A 19,958-nucleotide genomic window follows, 5' to 3' on the forward strand; every position below is an offset into this window, starting at 1 on the left:
ATTAATTATCATAAATATAATATCATTTTTCATATTTGGATTTGAGGCGGGGCAATTTAGTTATTATGATTAACAAAATAGGATTTCGGGCTTATAAATCAAGAGGCCCAAAAGATTACTATGTCTGGATTTTAAAGAGGCCTATATTTTGAAGAAATTCAGATTTTAAATTCAACCATAATAATTGGCGAGTTTGATTTATTGATTTTCACCGGTTTTTAAGATCCTTGTTTTTATTATTCAATTTGGGCTGACCATAATTTGATTTCTAATTAAACCGGTTGAACCGGCCAGTCTGATCTAATTTTCAAAATCATATTAAAAAGTATTGTCAGAGTGTGACAGATATGTCATTTAATTGTTGGATATTAATAAAGAAAAAAAGATAATAAGACATTTTTTTGAAGTATCTAACACGGTGTCCGAAAGGTGACGAGTATAGCAGGATACGCTGAAAGTTTGTTTTATTGTCAATAAGACAACATTTTCTCGATAAGCAACGAAGGGTTTTGCTGTGTGGAGGGAAACATCTCCTTCTAGTTGATAAACTACAGATCGTTTATTGGGCGCCTCTTTTGATACAGAAAGGAAACAACAAGCAATCTATCGTTTCCAATTTGGTTGCTGTGTGGGGAAAACTTTTCCTTCTAGTTGGGAAACTACAGATCGTTTAATGGGTGCTGCTTTTGATATGAAAAAGAAACAAGCTAGTGTCCAATTTGGTTTAGACAAACCTTCAACCTCTGCTAGTGCTAGATAGGCTAACTAAAGACTTTGAAAGCTATAACGTTTACTGTCTTTCAGTCTTTGAACGGCAGATCCTGCAGTTTGTAGACAGATTTAGGCCATCATGTAGAGTTTAGTGTTTTGACTCGGTAACATTTATATTAGTCTTTTAAAGTTTGAGGTAGCGCAGTATAAAACATTACTCCTTCAACTTTTGATGAAATCAGAGTAAAACAGCTATTAAGATGGCTAAAGACCAATGGAACTTTCAGTTTTGCCCAACAAAGCCTTAAGATGGCAAGTAGAGCTGTTCAAAATCCAAAACTTCAATTTGAATTTGGATTTTGAGAAGTCCTACTTGCTAATAAATAACTGTTTTAGTAAAAAAAAAAAAAAAAAGAAAAGAAAAGTCCAGAAACTAAGCTTTCTTTTAGACGATAGGAAAAAATATATATACACAAATACAGCATTTTTGTACGTTGTGACAAAATTCGAGAAGCCTTTGGCATTGGCTTTATCCGATTTGCTCTTGAATACAAGAACACTCCAGCAAGAGCCATTGCAGTTCCTGTCAGTTATAAATGCAAGTCAAGTCTCAGACCCATGAATTAACGAAACAAAAATAAAGAACAAAAGGAACTTCTCATTCGAATAATGGACATAATTGAGATAATTAAGTTCAACTTGTAAAAAAGTTACCAAGGGAGTTTATAGTCGATATAGGAGTTTGGAAGAATATGACTGAGGAGACTATCACAACTACACGCTTCACGCTATTTCCCACAGCATGAGTAACTGGATTTACCATATGTAGATCATAAAAAATGCTCTTAGACCTTAAGGATCACAAATTGCATGGACTAACCAAAAATAAGAATGGAAGCACAAGCCAACAAGAAGAGATCTTATACATAGGTCTTTGACATTCAAGCCATGGTTAGCCTGAAACAAGAAGGAAGGGAAACAACATGTCAACATGATCATTTTCCATAATATGGCAATTTCGATATTTTGGATTCTACTCACAGCAGACTGGAGGTATCTAAGGAGTAAACCAGATTCCTTCCATGAAAATAGCTGTTGGAGCCAACAGGATGAAAGAAATAATGGTTAGTACTGAGAAGAGATTGATGTTGTCCAAAGTTTGCTGTCAATAACACACTATTTGTTATTAAAATATCACCGATTAATTTAGAAAAAACAACCACCAAAATGGGCTACCACCGTAAGTTAAATATTTGGCAAGCTTCAAACCCAAAGGTAAGAACCCTAAGCCCAAAGATGGATATCCCAAGCCCACATGGTGTGTAAATACTTAGTACATTCTAGAATACTCCCACCCACAACATATTTTAATGAGATATCTCACCTACTCTAGAATGCTACATATAATCTCTACCGTACATTTTTATAAGTAAATCATAGCTGTACATTGAAGAGGTGGAAATGACTATAAATACCACCCTCACCTCATTTGTAACCAACCAAGCAAAAACCTAGTCCAAAAGAAGCAAATAAGTAATTCTTTCCTTAAACTTTATGAAAGTTTACTTCTTATTAATATAACTTTATTAATACAATTTTATTTGGTATTTTGTGTTAGTATTATTTTAGTTGCTTTTTCCGTTATTATTTTTGGTGTTATAAATTAAGAATTAATCTTGGAGTTTATCGCTGCACTGATATCTAACATTTGTTACCTCTAAAGTTCAAGAAAATGCTATAAGAACCAGAAATTAATTATTTTGATGCAATCAGAGAGATAAATTAATGATTGTAAGTGAAAAATCAAGAGATATTACAAGCATTGTGTCTATACCTCTTTATTAACCATGAACTTTTTGCTAAGTACATTTCTAGATTGGCTAGTCACATTGGAGGCCATAGCACTGCAGAAATCGATAAGCAGATTAAGTCAAAGAACCCAATAATGAGTTTTAGTATCTCTTTTGATTGACTAGGCTTTGACAGGATATTGAACTTGCAATCTTATAGTCCTGGACGCAATTTCAGTATCCCCTAGGCAAAGCAGGCGAATAATTCTACATATTCAGCTCGATGAATATGTTTTCAAAAAAGTGAATTATGTTATCTTACCAATTGAAAGAGGACTCAGTAAACGATGCCAAAGCCACTCTACCAACTATTGGGACAAGGGAGGATATTATCCAGAAAGAAGGCGTCTGTGCATATACAGTAGCGATAAACTAGTCATTATGGCTCTAAAACCCTGATACACACACACACACACACACACACACACACACACAAACATATATATAATTAAAATACTTAAACCCTTTAAAGAGAACAAATTAAGTCCAAGAAACATTCCTTAATATTTATATAATTGAAGCAAAAATAAAAACATAAAAGATAACATATTCTTAAAAAAGTCACCCATAGATTTCATGCAATACATGCAAGCAAGCGCCACCAAATTAATTCTGGGTTCCTTGTGTGATCATCTCTAGCAAATCCATTTCCTTCCTGGCTTCATCACTAGTTGTAGTACCCTTAATCAAACTGTCCAATTCCATCGCCATCTCATACTGCATTTGGCTCTCTTCAACCCCGAACCCATAACTATTATCATCAAACAAGTTATTTGCCTCGAGAGAAACGTTTAATACTTCGCTGATATAATCATAGTAATCGGTCGTCCAGGCATTCAGTTGATCTGAGACGAATGGGGAAGAAAATGAGCTCTCACTGTAGTTATTTTTCTGGTCTTGATCATGAGTAGTTAAAGTCTTAATATAGCTCTGCAATAATGTGCCTCTCGAATTTGATTCCTTCCCTTTTCGCCTAATTGAGAATTGCCTTCTCTTTGTTGCGTTCCAATGGTTCTTTATAGTGTTTTCTGTTCTTCCAGGTAATCTCTTGGCTATTTCTGCCCATCTGTTCCCAATTTTCTGATGAGCTTCAATTAGAATTTCATCTTCCTCTTCACTCCAAGCATCTTTCTGTACATTTATGACATTACCAAATATCATCAATCTAGCTATATGGTTATTAATTGTAGCAAAAAAAGAAAGAAGAAAAGTTCTAGCTAGGGGTGTGTACTTATGCACATTTTATGATCTAATTACAATGACATAAACAAAAATTAATCATATAATTAAACAAGGTAATTATCATGCTTTAATTGTAAAAGAATATGAAAGTTGTAAAGGGAAAGGGGTGTAAGGATTTTATCTTACTAACCTTGCTATTATTCATATATGTAATAGCATATATGTGAAAGCATTTTACCTGCTATTATGCATATGTGTGAACTAAGTGTGATATTCTTATAATCATGTGGTAATGGTCAAATTAACTAGAAATATAGACTTGCATGTAAAGGAAAATAAAAGGTTTTCTAAGGGCAATTTTATCATTTTATAAGTTATTCTTTTGATAAAATCGGTTTTAGATAATCTCAGTTCAATCTGTCACTCTTTCACTGTGCACGTCAATGCGTTGTTAATTTCGTAAAGACAAATAATTAACAAGGCAAGTATTCATATACTTTATAAAATACATCTAGAAATAAGTAACACCAACAGAAATTCAATATAATGATCTCCATTTATTTATTGCCATATGTTAGAACATTGTTTCATGTTCAGTAAATGAATAATGATTTAACTTAAAATAAACTAAATATATATTCATATATGTGAATTTTATTTATGTTTTTATATTGAAATATATTATGTTTTATATAATAATTGCCTACTGGTGCATCGGTCAACCAATACGGTAAACCGATAATTAATTGCCAACTAAGAAAAACCATCATAAATTGGTACTATCTTACCTTTTTTCCAGTGAATTGACACAAATATTATGGTTGGAACAAAAAAAATTTATTTCGTTGCTCTAAAATATGACTAGAATTGGCAATAATTTATCTTTATTATTTAAAAAAAAGAAAAAGAAAGAAACATGAGAAGAAGTAGGGTGAACAAACTTCAGTAATTACCAATTTACCGAACCGAGGTTATTTGGTAAAAATGGTTTGGTAAATTGGTAAATGGTACATGGTTAGTAAATTTTTTGAAGAGATTTTGGTAAACGGTAAATAGTTTGGTAAAGTATTCAAAAAATTTTAAACTTTTGATTTACCGATTTACTCAAAACAACATTGTTTTGCTTTTTTTTTTTTTTTTTTTTTTTTTTTGTTTTTTTTAAAAAGAGTCAATTCTTATATGGTAAATTGATTAATTTAATAAATCAGTCGGTAATGGTAAAGCTTCAGCGGTTAATCGTTATATGGTGAATGATACATTTGATAATTATTTAAATAAATCAGTAAATGATAAATACTTAATCGGTAAATGCAAATTCGGTAAACTCTTAACCGAACCGATCGAATGTTCACCCCTAGGAAGAAGATGAGGAAAAAAACCCTGATATGATGACATAAATAGAAATTAATCGTATAACTAAATAAGGTAATTATCATTCTTTAATTGTAAAAGAATATGAAAGTTGTAAAGGAAAAAGAGATGTAAGGATTTTACCTTATACTAACCTTGCTATTATGCATATATGTGAAAGCATTTTACGTTGCTATTATGCATGTGTAAAAGCATTTTACGTTGTCACTCTATCACTGTGCATGTCAATGCATTGTCAATTTCGTAAAAGCAAATAATTAACAAGGTAAGTGTTTATACCCTTTACAAAACACATTGAGAAATAAGTAATACCAACAGAAATGCAATATGATAATCTCCATTTATTTACTGACATGTGTCAGAACACTGTTTCCTTTTCTAAGGGTAATTTTGTCATTTTATAATTTATTATTCTGACAAAATCTGTTTTAGGTAATCTCAGTTCAATCTGTCACTATACATGTCAATGCATTGTCAATTTCGTAAAGGCAAATAATTAACAAGGCAAGTGTTTATATACTTTGCAAAAAACACATCGAGAAATAAGTAATACCAATAGAAATGCAATGTAATAATCTCCATTTATTTACTAGCATGTGTCAGAATACTATTTTCTTTTCAGTAAATAAACGATGATTTAACCTAAATTAAACTAAGTATGTATTCATATATTTGAATTTTATTTATGTTTTTATATTGAAATATATTACGTTTTATATAATACTTGCCTTGTACTGGTCAACCAATACGGTAAACCAATAATTAATTGCCAACTAAGAAAAATCATCATAAATTGGTACTATCTTATCCTTTTTCCGGTGAATTGACACAAATATCATGGTTGGAACCAAAAAGTTTTATTTGGTTGCTCTAATGTATGACTAGAATTGGCAATATTTATCTTTATTATTAAAAAGAGAAAAGGAAGAAAAAGATATATGGGAAGTAGGGTGGACAAACTTCGGTAAATTACTGATTTATCGAACCGAACTGAGGTTATTAGGTAAAAATGTTCAGTAAATTGGTAAATAGTAAACGATCGGTAAATTTTTTAGAGAAAATTCGATAAAGTATTCAAAAAATTTGAAATTTCCATTTTATTGATTTACTCAAAATGATGTAGTTTTGTTTTTTTTTTAAAAAAAAAAAATAAAAATCAATTCTTATATGGTGAATTGATTAATTTAGTAAATCGGTCGATAAATGGTAAAGTTTTATCAGCGAATGGTAAATTCGGTAATTATTTAAATCGATCGGCAAATGATAAATACTCAATCGGTATATACAAATTCGATAAATGGTTAACCGAACCGACCGAATGTCCACCCTTAGAAGAAAATGAGAAAAAAAAACTCTACTACGGTGACATAAATAAAAATTAATCATATAATTAAATAAGGTAATTTCATTCTTTAATTATAAAAGAGTATGAAAGTTGTAAAGGGAAAAGGAGTGTAAGGATTTTACCTTACTAACCTTGCTATTATGCATGTATGTGAAAACATTTTATCTTGCTATTATGCATATATGTGTGAAAGAAAGTGTGACAGTCTTATAATCATATGGTAATGGTAAAATTAACTAGAAATAAACTTGTATGTGACAGGAAAATAAAAGGTTTTTAAGGGCAATTTTATCATTTTATAATTTATTCTTCTGACGGAATCGGTTTTTAGATAATATCAATTCAATTTGTCACTCTATTACTATGCATGTCAATGCATTGTCAATTTCGTAAAGATAAATAATTAAAAAGGCATGTTTTCATAAACTTTACAAAACGCATCTGAGAAATAAGTAATAACAATATAAATCTAATGTAATAATTTCTATTTATTTACGGCCACATGTCAGAACAGTGTTTCCTTTCCATTAATTGAATGATGATTTAACTTAAAATAAACTAAGTTTATATTCATTTATTTGAATTTTATTTATGTTTTTATATTGAAATTTATTATGTTTTATATAATACTTGTCTACAAGTGTGCAGATCAACCAATATGATAAACTAATAATTAATTGCCAACTAAGAAAAACCGTAATAAATTTGTACTATCTTACCCCTTTTTTTTCTATTGAATTGACACAAATATCATGGTTTGAACTAAAAATTCTTATTTTGTAGATCTAGTTTATGAATAGAATTGGCAATACCTTATCTTTATTATTAAAAAAAAAAAAAAGAAAAGAAAAAAAAAAGTAACATAGGAAGAAGATGAGAAAAATACCCTGATATCTGGCCTCAAATGGTTGTGCCATCTCTCTCTACACTGTTTCCCTACTCTTCCGTCCAACAGCTTAGCGATATGAGACCATTTCTTAATTCCAAAATGTTTCACCAACTGCACCAACAATCTGCAGATAGAAAGATTCTAACATAATCGATTCATTTCATTTTTTTTATCGGCATCAATTCAGTTCATTGTTCATTATATATAAATAAAAAAACACTATATATATGTGCCAAACCCTGATATTAGGCGTAACCCTAATCATCATCAAAGGACTATATAAATGGAAAAATAGAGAAAAATAGAGCCAAATTTGTCTTCAAAATCCATGGATTTTAGCTAGAATCTCAGTCAAAGCCCAGTCTTTTTTTTTTTTTTCAAAAAAAAAAAGAGAGAAAAAAAGACAATAGAGAGAGAGAGAGAGAGAGAGAGAGAGAGAGAAATGGGTATTTTGATAAATGCATAGATATATACATAGATAGATTATAGATACCTGTCTTCTTGGGGAGTCCATTGGCCTTTGATTATATGGGATTTCTTTTGAGGTTTGCCAACTTTCTTGACTTGATGAGGCTTTTTATCCTTTCTATGATCAAAGTTCTTGCTTAACCCATGGTTATCTGCTATTACGCATGAGACTTGATCATGATCTAAAACCATGTTAGGACTCATTTTCTGATGATATATATGATTTTGACGATTAGCTCCAATTTTTGGTAATTGGAAGCCATGCAAGAGCCTGTTATTATAATCTCCGCCTTTATAATCAGCTGCAAATACAAAAGCTCTAATAAGATCATTAATATTAGTAGTAGCAGAGAATAAACTATGATTACTACCATTTTCAAGAAGAGAAGTCTCGATAAGAGGATCGATACCATTGTGAAGAAGAGAAGTCTTGATAAGAGGATCGATATCAAAACTTGTGCTCGATGAAATCCCAAAAAATGGATTCTTTGAAGACCCTTCAAGACCTATAAAATGATTATGATTGGTCGAATTATTGAAAATCGACCCATCTCCATTAATAAGATAATCAAGATTTTGAAACATTCCCTTCTCATGAGGATACCCATTTGCTATCACTTCTTGTTTTAATGGATAGTCAGAAAGAAGGCTTGAAAGGTAAGGGAATTCCTCTGTCAGCTTTCTTTTGAGCTCCATACAAATGGAGAGGGAGAGAACAAAAAAGAGAAAGATACAGAAAGGAGTTGGGGGGGGAGGGGGAGGGGGCAAAGGTGGGAGGGAGAGAGGGAGAGGAAAGAGAGAGAAAGAGTGAGTGAGTGAGAGCTATCAAGAAAGGGAGGATGGTTTAATGTGTTTAGACATAAATAATAAAAGGTTAATCTCTTACAAGGGTAAAATTAAAATTGGCAATATAATGCACATTTGGCAAATTTTTAGCCCTTGATGAAATTATAAGGCAATGGTTAATATTGCTTGTTGTTAGAAACGATTGAGCTTACATTTTTTTTGTATTGTAATTCTTAGGGCTTAAAAAAAAAAAAAAAGGAAAAGAAAGGGACCTTATAATCATTAGGTCGTTATAAGGACTTGTATTTTAGTAAAAATTTAGGGTATTTCTAGGACATTTGTCCAACATGCTCTTTTGTGACCTTTCTAACTAATATATGTTATAATAGTTTGCTTAATAATCTAATAGTCGAGTATTTACATAGTAACATATGAAAATCAGGGCTCAAATTTTGATAATTTAATTTCTAAATAAAAAAAAATTGCATATAATTTTTATCACATGATGAAAATACATATATATTACATATATAAAAATACATATTATTTTTATGGTGTGCTCAAATTGGTATAGTAACAATGTCGGTATTTCTAATGGTAAGTATGTATGTATTGCCAAAGTAATTGGCTTAGAACAAATCTTGGGGCAAAAATGTCAATTGCCTTCAATTGCTATTTTATTATTTAGTGGGGAGAGTCAAAGGAATGGAGTAGAAGATTTGGTCGAATTTTGGACATTGAGTTCATTTTGTAAAATTATTAATTGTTAGACAAAAAAGGACTGAAATTACTCCAAGAAAATTTCTTTCAAGGTGTTTTTAATCTTCATATGACCAAATTTTATGAAGCTTCAAAGCCTAAATCTCTATTTAGACTATTTACAAATAATTTCTAACTATATATAGTTAAATATCAAATTACATGGAAGTAAAAAACATTTTAACTTGTTAATTAATTTTCAGAATATTCGAATCTCATCGGGAATAATCTTTTTTATTATTGATTTTTAAATATTTACTTATAATGTTTGCATCATAAGTTTAATTTAGGAATCAAAATTTGTTAATTTATTTGTTTTTCCTAAGAGAAATCGGAGACATTTGGTTGTTGATTTTTGGAAATTGAAACCAAATTCTTTGTCCTTTTTCTTAAGTAGGTTGAAAAACCATTTGGAAGAGTTTTTGTCTGAAGATATGAGTAAGCCATTTGGCAAAATTGTAAACCAAAAGCACCTTTCTTTTGTAACTGAATCTCAATAATGCCACCTAGTTGGCTTCTAATTCAATTGCTCTCACACATTAATTACTAATTAAATGGATCCAATTTTTTTATAAATATTTAAAAAAAAAGTTACATTTCGGGTTATTATCATATAGAGTATATAATTCATGTTCATTACTACTTTATTTTCAAGTTTAAATTATTTTAAATCTTGAGTAATTATTATAATAATGATAAATGAGAAAATTACCCATCTGTATTCTTGTTGATCGATCAGAGGCAAAATAGGTCGGAAGAACATTATAGACTATATATAACTTGTATAGTTATTTCTTTTAATTAAATAAAATTCATCAGTGAGGATTCGTATCGGATTCTCTCATTTCCCACGTTTATTACTTGACCTTTATTGTAATGGACAATGAGGGTATATATGAGATTGTCAAATTATTTTTTTTATACTAATAAATTAAATTAAATTTAAAAAATTTTCAAGTTTAAATTATTTTAAATCTTGAGTAATTATTATGATAATGATAAATGAGAAAATCACTCATCTTTATTCTTTTTGATCGATCAGAGGCAAAATAGGTCGGAAGAACATTATAGACTATATACAACTTGTATAGCTATTTCTTTTAATTAAATAAAATTCATCAGTGAGGATTCGTATCGGATTCTCTCATTTCTCACGTTTATTACTTGACCTTTATTGTAATGGACAATGAAGGTATATATGAGATTGTCAAATTATTTTTTTATACTAATAAATTAAATTTAATTAAAAAATTTTCAAGTTTAAATTATTTTAAATCTTGAGTAATTATTATGATAATGATAAACGAGAAAATCACTCATCTTTATTCTTTTTTATCGATCAGAGGCAAAATAGGTCGGAAGAACATAATAGACTATATACAACTTGTATAGTTATTTTTTTTAATTAAATAAAATTCATCAGTGAGAATTCGTATCGGATTATCTCATTTCCCACGCTTATTATTTGACCTTTATTGTAATGGACAAAGAGGGTATATATGAGATTGTCAAATTATTTTTTTATACTAATAAATTAAATTTAATTAAAAAAATTTTCATTGCATGAAAGTTGCTCATGTAATATGCATACGCAAGTTCCTAACTTTTTCATAAAATCTAAATTGTGGTAAACTTTACATTGCTTTTCTTTTTCAACAGACGACAAAGAGTACTCTTACGAAAAAGAATAAAGCCAAGAAGAATAAAAATCGTGTTTGGTTTTCAGGAAAAAGAAAAAATAGATGAAAGAAAGAAAAGAAAAATGCACCAATGCCAAGCAGAGCAACGTAACTAACAGATTCTTCGTTGTTGTCTATTTGCCATTTGAAACCCAATTTTTTTTTTTTTTTTTTTTTTGGTACCAAAAAGAACGATAAAACTATTTTCGAGCTATAAAATCATTATCGTATCAATTTCTTATTATAGGCTACTTAAGAAGAATTTAAGGGTATTTGTCTTTTATAGGCTACTTAATGGTAAAAGTTAAATTTTTTCTACGGAAAGACAATAATAAATAATATTAAAAAACATAGGGATAAGATTATAAAAATAGATGGACAAAATAATTAATTTTGTATAATATTAGAACGATATTATAATTTTCCCTTCATTTAAATGTTGAAATCAGCGCCTAATTCTATTTATTTTATTTCGGAACTTTTTCTTATGAGCTATTAATTGTTTCGTAGTTATATTATATTTGGATACTACTAATCTCATAAAAATAATTATTCATATTTTTTTTTCAAATTAATAAATTATGTGCTTATTTTATTTATAATTATTTAAAGTAATAAATAATTGCCAAATGTTATTATAAAAGTTTTAATTAATTTTTTTATTTACATAACACTAAAGTAACATTTTCACATTTATATGTGCACATACACATACAGACCTGTATGTGATAATTTATAAAAATAGTTATACTATCAAGAGTCTTTTTTTTATTTCAACAGTAGTTTTAGATGATGTTAGAGGTGTTATGTATTTTTGGGTACAAAAACCTATATATTTTCACAAATTCTTTAATGTTTACAAATTATGTTATAAATAATAATTTTATATTATAGCCTATATAGTAGGGATAGTCCTTCCCTTTGAATAATAATTATTAAATTGATAATAACTTTTACGGTGGATGTGGTTCAAACTCGAAACCTTTTACTCTTTAGCTTTTCTACAAAACGTGGAAAGATCAAATATATCACATATGATTGGCTCACTTTGTTTCCATTGAATTTTTGAACATTTGATACTCAAATTATTAACAATAATTCAGTAAAGGATTATAATCTTTTATTAATTGAAAACGGGTAATTAACCCTTTAGTCCCTGAACTCAAGATTATTATCATATCCTTATTATTTAGCAGAATCATCGATTTGTCCCCTAGATTTAGTCTCATTAAATTATTAAGTAATTTTGTTTAAAAATTACTAATTAAGGGACTAAATAGTAATACAATAATAAGTTTGGGAGGACTAAATAGTAATATTATATTAAATATAAAGGATTAAATAGTCAAATATTAATATATTTAACGAAAAAAATTACTTGGACTGACTAAATAGTTTAACATTGGTAGACTTCAAAGACCGATAAATTATTTTGTCAATCAGTAAGGATGTAATGGTTATTTCCACCAAAATTTAAAACTAAGGTAATATGTTTGGTAACAATATTTAAAATTAAAATTATAGTTGCATCTAATTAATTAAATAAATTGGTCAAAGATTTAGGAAATACCAAAATAAGAATAAATATAAAAAAATATTATCGTCATTTGGTTTATATATCTTTAAACTAATGTAATATTTAAGCTGGAGAGACACATACACATGTCACGTGATATGGCACGAATATTAGATATGGTAATTTTTAAAAAGGTAGGACAACGACACATAACATATAATATATAACACGACAGGAATTTGAGATATGGTAAGTTTTAAAAAGGTAGGATAACGATATATGATATATGACATATGACACGATAGAAATATAAGATATGGTAATTTTTAAAAAGGTAGGACAACAACACATGACACGTGACATATAACACGACAGGAATATGATTATGGTAATTTTGAAAAAAGTAAGACAACGATACACTTAGAATACACGCATTTAATAAATATAATTTATTTATAATTCAAATAATCATTTACAATAAGTCAAAAATATAAAAAAAAAATAATTTCTTATTTTAAGATCATTAGTTAAGTTTTCAAAATTAACATCATCATTTAAATATCTTTAGTTTATTTAGAGATAAATTAATAATTTTAAGACTTGCAACATCTCTAAAATAGATCAAATTAATGTCATATTTTAGTTTGTGCAACATAATATTGTCAATTCTTTTTTTATAAAAGCATTGTGAATCACTGATTTCAAATCAATATTTTGACTCAGTCCTTGAATTTGATAACAATAGATATCTAATAAGTTACAAATTGTAAATTATAATATAGAGTTTTTCATTTCTTTATATATTTTTTAATTTTGTATTTAAGTATTAATAATTATCAAATATATATTTAACACAAAAATTTAAAAATTTTTTTAACAGTCTTATAGAATTTTGAAAAGTATCTCTAAAGTGTTTTAAAAAGCAATGTTTTGAGAACCGATGAAGGTAGGGGTTTATTGAATCGAAGAGTTCAATTGAATTAAATACGGTTCAACCATATTTTTATGTATAATATTTTTAAATATATTTGTTAAATCAATTATAAAAATATCGGTTAAAAAACTTTAATATTAAGAAATGCCCAAATTTGACTTTTACAAAAAAGAATAAAAATCAATAAATAATATTAAACAAAAAGAATAAAAGATGACTAAATTTAATATTAAACAAAAAAAAACAATTAATTAATTATCATAAATATAATACTCCCCTATCTCATTTTGTTTGCTTATTATTTCTTTTTTGGATGTTCCAAAATATTTGCAAGGTTTTTAAATTTATATAATCAAATAATTATTTTTTATAATAACCTTCATGATTATTTATTAAATGAATGATTTTTATTAATATCTTAATGAGTTCAGGTTAAAAAAGATAAAATAATTTTTATTAACCAAATTCTTGACGTACGTGCTTTGTCAAATCATGCAAACAAAATAGGACAGAAAGAGTTTTATGTTTCATAATTGGGTTTGAAATTGGACACTTTAGTTGATTTAGTTAACAAAATAAGACTTTAGGCTTAAAAATGAAGAGTCACAAAAGTTTAAAATATCAGTAAACGTAGAGTTTAAAGAGGCCTGTATTTGAATAGATATGTAATAATTGACTAGTTTGATTTGTCAATTTTCACCGGTTTTTAAGACCTATATTTTTATTATCCAACTCGAATCGACCATAGTCCGGTTTCTAATTAAATCAGTCGAACCAGCCAGTGCAATTTGATTTTTTGAACCATATTAAGAAGTATCCTCGAAGCGCCTAAGATGTATTCTTAAAATGTTCAAAATTAATAAAATAAAATAAATAGTAAGACATATTTTTTAAAGTAGGAGTGTCCAAATGGTGATGAGTACAACACTTGTACGTTGAACCTTTGAGATGTCGATGTGACTTATCTTTGAAAAATATTTTCCAAGAAAAACGTTTTCTTTTAAAAATATTATCCAAATGATTTATTTTTTGTTATTTGATTGCAATATTAAAAATTAGTTAAAAATATTAAAATTTTAACCCATAAGACTATATAAATATTAATAATAATAGAAATTTTGTATTTCAAAAATTTTATTGTTAAATATAAGAAGACTGCAAAAAAAAAAAAAAGTTAAATTATGAAAGTTGCCGGTGACTGGTGGTGGTAGCCGACGGTGGCCTATGATAATGGTGGTGGCTGATGATAAATGGTGACTGGTAGTAGTGACTATTGATGATTAATAAATTAAAAAATATGGATTTGTAAGGTTATAACAAGTTTGTCAATGTGGTGCTAAAAAAAAACAAATTTGTCAATGTCTGAAAAATATTTTACGCTCATGAAAATAGAAAGTTATTTTCCTTAAAAATGACTTAATTTTCTTTTGATCAGGAGAATATTTTCCGTTGACTTATTTTCCTAAATGCACCAAACAACGGAAAATTGTAGAAAATATTTTCTTTAGTTTGTTTCTGAAAAATATCTTGCAGAAAAATATTTTTCATAATTTTTTGTTGTTTGGAGTGCTCAGAAAAATAAATCAACTGAAAATATTTTCCTGGTCAAAGAAAAATTAAGTTATTTTTTAAGGAAAACAACTTCCTTTCGAGACAGTAAAACATTTTTCGGATATTGGCAAACATTATAAATGCATATTTTTTAATTTATTAATCATCATAGTCACTATCACTAATCTCTAACTACCACCGACCACCACTACCTATCACCATCACCGTCCACCACCACCGGCCACTGGCCACCAGCGGCCAACACCTGCTGCGTTCATAATTTATATATATATATATATATATATATATATATATATATATATATTTACATTCTTTTCATATTTAACAATAAAAATTTTAAATTATAAAATTTTATTATTATTAATATTTTTTATGGTCTTATAATATAAAAACTTTAATATTTTTAACTAATTTTTAATATTACAAACAAACAATGGAAAATAAGTTATTTGGAAAATAAATATCTTTCATGAAAATATTTTTCAGTAAATAATTTTTCTACAGATTATTTTACGAAAATAATCGGAGACCGAGTAACACAAATAGTTTAGTGCGCGCTGCTTTTGCTATGAAAAGGAAACGACAAGCAATCTACTTTCCAATTTGATTTAAACAAACCGTCAACCTCTGCTAGGCTAGCTAGATACTGGGAAGCTATAATGTTTACTGTCTTTCAGTCTTTAAACGACAGACCGTGCAGTTTGTAGATAGACTTTCGCCATTATATAGAGTTTAGTACTTTGGCTCCGTAACATTTATATTAATATTTAGAATTTGAGACATCACGTTATAAAAAGTTACTTCTTCAACTTTTGATGAGATAGAGTAAAATAGCTATTAGGATGAGACGACAGTAAACAGTTATTAGAATCGCTGAATTGACTGCTGAAACTCTTAATTTTGACGAACAATTTGTTAAAATCGCAGTAGAGTGGTTCAAAATCCAAAGCCCTTGAGAAATCCTACTTGGCTAATAAATAGCTGATTTTAGATTATTAAAAGGATAAGATTTCTTTTAGACGATTGAAAATAAAAATTATATATATACACAGACACAACATTTTTGTCCGTTGTGACAAAATTCAAGAAGCCTTTGGCATTGGCTTTATCCGACTCGCTCTTGAATACAGGAACACTCCAGCAAGAGCCATTGCAGTTCCTGTAGGTTATAAATACCAGTAAAGTCTCAGACCCATACAAAAATAAAGAACAAAAGGAACTTCTCATTTGAATAATGGACATAATTGATAATTAAGTTCAAGTCATAAGAAAGTTACCAAGGGAGTTTATAGGCGATATAGGAGTTTGGAAGAATATGACTGAGGAGACTATCACAACTACACGCTTCACACTATTTCCCACAGCATGAGTAACTGGATTTACCATCTGTAGAATCATATAGGAGACCTGCACAGAGTAAAATATACACATGTAACTAAGCATGATTCGGGAACGAGTTGAGGTCGGTTATATGAATCATTTGTTTACATTCCACTTAATTCATTGCTACATCATCACTGATAGCCTCATGATATGCTTATCATATACGGAAAAATATGTATACATGTATAACTTAGGGTATAAAGCACAGACACAGACACGAGACAAGGTTTATAATAAAATACAAATGCAGGTTGTGTTGAAAAGCATCCAACAAAATATGTAAGACTCAAGTTTCAGCCAAGTACTAGTGCTTCATAGAAAGTAGGGAACCTGAGCCTATGCGCCTATTGGATTAGTTCCACATTGGTCGAGTGTATGTTCTCTAGTGCAAGATATCATATGTTCACACCTTTACAGCCCTATTTTTCCTTGAATTTCTGATGTATCAGGAGGAAAAAAAATGCTTTTAGATGTTAAGAATCACAAATTTTATGCATTAACCAACAAAAAAAATGTCTAAAACCTCACTTGTTGATAAGAATGGAAGCACAAGCCAGCGAGAAGAGATCTTATACATAGGTCTTTGACATTCAAGCCATGGTTGGCCTGAAACAAGAAGGAAAGAACATGTCAATATGATCATCTTCAACAATATGGTAATTTCAATAATTATATGTATGGAATCCCAATCAAAATTTTGGATTCTACTCACAGCAGACTGGAGGTATGAAGGAGTAAACTTGATTCCTTCCATGAAAATAGCTGTTGGAGCCAACAGGATGAAAGAAATAATGGTTAGTACTGAGAAGAGATTGATGTTGTCCAAAGTTTCCTGTCAAGAACACACTGTTTGTCAACTCCAAAGTTCAAGAAAATGATATAAGAACCAGAAATTATTTATTTTGATGCAATCGGAGAGATAAATTAGTGGTGGTAAGTGTAAAATCAAGAAATTGGGTATCTTCAGTTTTATACTAAGATACTTTGATAGTAAAAGCATCGTGTCTATACCTCTTTGTTAACCATGAACTTTTTGCTAAGTACATTTCGAGATTGGTTAGTCACATTGGAAGCCATAGCACTGCAGAAACCAATCCTGTTTTAAAACAGAGTAGTTAAGCAGATTAAGTCAAAGGACCATTCAACTTCAAACATTAAACTCGTAAGCAACAACCCAAGAATGAGTTTTAATATCTCCTTTGATTGACTAGGCTTCGACAGGATATTGAACTTATAAACTTATAGTCCTGGACACAATTTCAGTATCACTGAGGCAAAGCAGGCAAATAATTCTACATAGTCAGCTCGTGAAAAGAGTTCTTCATGCACTCATCAAAATGTTTTTCAAAAAAGTGAATTATGTTCTCTTACCAGTTGAAAGAGGACTCAGTAAATGATGCCAAAGCCACTCCACCAACTATTGGGACAAGGGAGGATATTATCCAGAAAGAAGGCCTCTGTGCATATACAGTAGCGAAAACCTAGTTATTATGGCTCTAAAAATATCAAATATATTATAACATGAACTAAGCTAGCTCATTCCTTTGTACTTCTCTTCACATAAGAATGAAGCGAGGACTTCAATATGAACATACATTTGTACCATGTCACTTCAGACACTTTTATTCTGTTTCTAGGGCTGATCACTACTCAATTCAAATTGGAAAAACAACCGAATTTATGTTTTTCGGGTTGGTTAGATTCAGTTTAATTTTGACATTCAAAAATTTTGGGTTATTTCAACATTGCTCAATTTTACACCAAATCAACCAATGCTCACCCTATCTGCATCAGCATCCATGCATCATAGTTGGAGACTAATTCAACAATTGAACATTAATTTGTCTGTAGAAATTAACATCTAAAGAAATGCATTTATTGTGAACAGAATATTGAAAAGAAATAAGGCATGTAATTTCTCACCTCACCAAGAAACAGAGCAGCAAATAAAACTGTGAAGAAGGGTTCCATAGCTTTGATGGTATGAGTGAATGAAACAGCAACTTTTCCCAAACTAATATTAGTCAGAACGTTTCCCATTGTGTGCATGAGAGCGAGTGGCAGGATTACAGCGAGCTGAAAGTGAATTTGTCAAACCAACTTATAATAGTTATAAAATTCAAAATAGAAAGAAATTTAAAAAAAAAAAAAAAAAAAGGAAAAAAACCTGTGAACGAGTCAGTCTTGGTCTATGGTAAAGATTTAGTGACCACATTATGATAACCATCAGCATCCCGCAGCCACATTGAAAAGCAGTAACTGTTGCTGGAAATGGATACACCTTAAGAACCTATACACAAACAGCAAATGCAGATTCTTGCACTCTTGAGAGAAACTTATCACTTAAGACATATCACTGAAACAACAGACGCGGATAAAATAATAAGGAAATTTGGAAAAAAAGAAAGAAAAATTTGAACCTGTTTGTTGAAAATGTTGTAGTAGATGTTCAAAAGATACCAAATTCCAAGCATAGCCCCTAATTGTGTAATTTGAACCAAATCACCAGTCTCATTCTCACTTCTGCTCCCAGGAACTGAGGCAGCCCTTCGCTTTAAACTATGAAATCCAGGATTTGAACATAGAAATGAAGTATTAGAGAGTTCAGTCTTGAAAAACTGACAAGAAGAACCCAAAAATGAGGTTTGTCTACATGAGGAGCCATGAGAGCAGATGGGTTGGAGTGGTTTCAAAGAAGTAACTTTTAAAAATGGGTTAAGTTTGGGGTCAGAATTTCCATATAGAAGTTTCTGTGGATTGAGAAATGGGTTTGAAAGAGACAGAGCAAATGCTGTGTGCATTTTGAGGTCGAAGAACAAGCGAGAGAGACAAAGCTGGAGATTGTTTTCACATTCTTTCCTTCATATTTCTCTTATATAATTTAGATGTTGCATGAATAGTTAATGTAGTTTCATAAGCAACAGATGTTGGGTTGGTTGGTTACTCATCAAATTCGGGGTGAATGTTATAGGAGGTCAAATAAGTTCAGCCGTTAGACAAACGGGAAACGCTTCTCTAGCTCTCATTTTATTAGTGAAAATTAGCACTGTAATGTTGGATAAGACACTCAAAATCAAAACTAATTAACATTTGATTAGCAAAGGATCTATTTAATTAATTTAGTAAATGCAGGTAATGGTTTGTAAATTCAACTATTGCAGTTGATACTCAACATTGAATATTATTAATTAATGACTAATGGTAGTAAGATCAAGCACTGAAAATCAAAAATAGCAATTTTCAGCATCATATTTTAGACCATCGAAATTGTAATTAGCAGTTAATGTTGAAATTTTTAGGGATGAAAAAATGGGAATGCACAAGATGATTAACAATGTTTAGCACACCTTTGAATTAACAAGATGATATACCTATTTATAGGCTTATAAGTGAATCAAATAAAACCTACAAATACTTCTAAAAATCATTAATCCTAATAACAAAAAAATCAAATTCTATGTAGAAAATCTGCACTAAATAAAATTGAAATCTCAAAATATTTTTAATAATATT

At 29.4% G+C, this 19,958-nt stretch overlaps 2 protein-coding genes and 1 pseudogene across 3 annotated transcripts; all 3 read right to left on the minus strand.

Annotated features, from left to right (window-relative positions):
* Positions 1 to 765: 765 nt before the first annotated feature.
* On the minus strand, positions 766 to 2,611 carry LOC149492449 (phosphoenolpyruvate/phosphate translocator 2, chloroplastic-like; annotated as a pseudogene).
* A 433-nt stretch (positions 2,612 to 3,044) lies between these two features.
* On the minus strand, positions 3,045 to 8,554 carry LOC110008683 (transcription factor MYB118). Its single transcript, XM_089716144.1, has 4 exons — positions 8,227 to 8,554; positions 7,842 to 8,118; positions 7,346 to 7,472; positions 3,045 to 3,692 (listed from the first exon to the last, which is right to left on the minus strand). The coding sequence occupies exons 1-4, from the start codon at positions 8,510 to 8,512 to the stop codon at positions 3,168 to 3,170; spliced, it is 1,215 nt and encodes a 404-aa protein (XP_089572270.1). The 5' UTR covers positions 8,513 to 8,554; the 3' UTR covers positions 3,045 to 3,167.
* A 7,474-nt stretch (positions 8,555 to 16,028) lies between these two features.
* LOC105634292 (phosphoenolpyruvate/phosphate translocator 2, chloroplastic) lies at positions 16,029 to 19,417 on the minus strand. 2 transcript variants are annotated; one of them, XM_012217130.4, is made up of 9 exons: positions 18,866 to 19,416; positions 18,613 to 18,735; positions 18,369 to 18,521; positions 17,817 to 17,902; positions 17,457 to 17,541; positions 17,158 to 17,277; positions 16,974 to 17,051; positions 16,340 to 16,469; positions 16,029 to 16,221 (listed from the first exon to the last, which is right to left on the minus strand). In XM_012217130.4, exons 1-9 carry the CDS (start codon positions 19,244 to 19,246, stop codon positions 16,145 to 16,147), a joined length of 1,233 nt encoding a protein of 410 aa, XP_012072520.1. In that variant the 5' UTR covers positions 19,247 to 19,416; the 3' UTR covers positions 16,029 to 16,144. The 2 variants fall into 2 exon arrangements, 1 of the variants encoding a protein (XP_012072520.1); XR_002284194.3 differs by lacking the exon at positions 16,029 to 16,221 and adding an exon at positions 16,776 to 16,882 and having other exon boundaries at positions 16,339 to 16,469; positions 18,866 to 19,417.
* Positions 19,418 to 19,958: the final 541 nt, after the last annotated feature.

This window comes from Jatropha curcas, chromosome 11 (genome assembly GCF_041381405.1).
Source record: "Jatropha curcas cultivar XTBG-Jc1 chromosome 11, XTBG_Jcur_1.0, whole genome shotgun sequence".
NCBI classification, from domain to species: Eukaryota; Viridiplantae; Streptophyta; class Magnoliopsida; order Malpighiales; family Euphorbiaceae; genus Jatropha; species Jatropha curcas.

Bases quoted from the DNA above. Each gene is read 5' to 3' on its own strand.
- LOC110008683 (XM_089716144.1), bottom strand. From the start codon at position 8,512: ATGGAGCTCAAAAGAAAGCTGACAGAGGAATTCCCTTACCTTTCAAGC. The intron at 8,119-8,226 runs GTATCGATCCTC...TTGTATTTGCAG, and splicing joins GACTTCTCTTCTTCACAATG to CTGATTATAAAGGCGGAGAT. The intron at 7,473-7,841 runs GTATCTATAATC...TTCTATCTGCAG, and splicing joins TGGACTCCCCAAGAAGACAG to ATTGTTGGTGCAGTTGGTGA.
- LOC105634292 (XM_012217130.4), bottom strand. From the start codon at position 19,246: ATGCACACAGCATTTGCTCTGTCTCTTTCAAACCCATTTCTCAATCCA. The intron at 18,522-18,612 runs GTTTTTTTCCTT...ATTCACTTTCAG, and splicing joins CAAGACTGACTCGTTCACAG to CTCGCTGTAATCCTGCCACT. The intron at 17,052-17,157 runs GTGAGTAGAATC...TTCTTGTTTCAG, and splicing joins CTTCATACCTCCAGTCTGCT to GCCAACCATGGCTTGAATGT.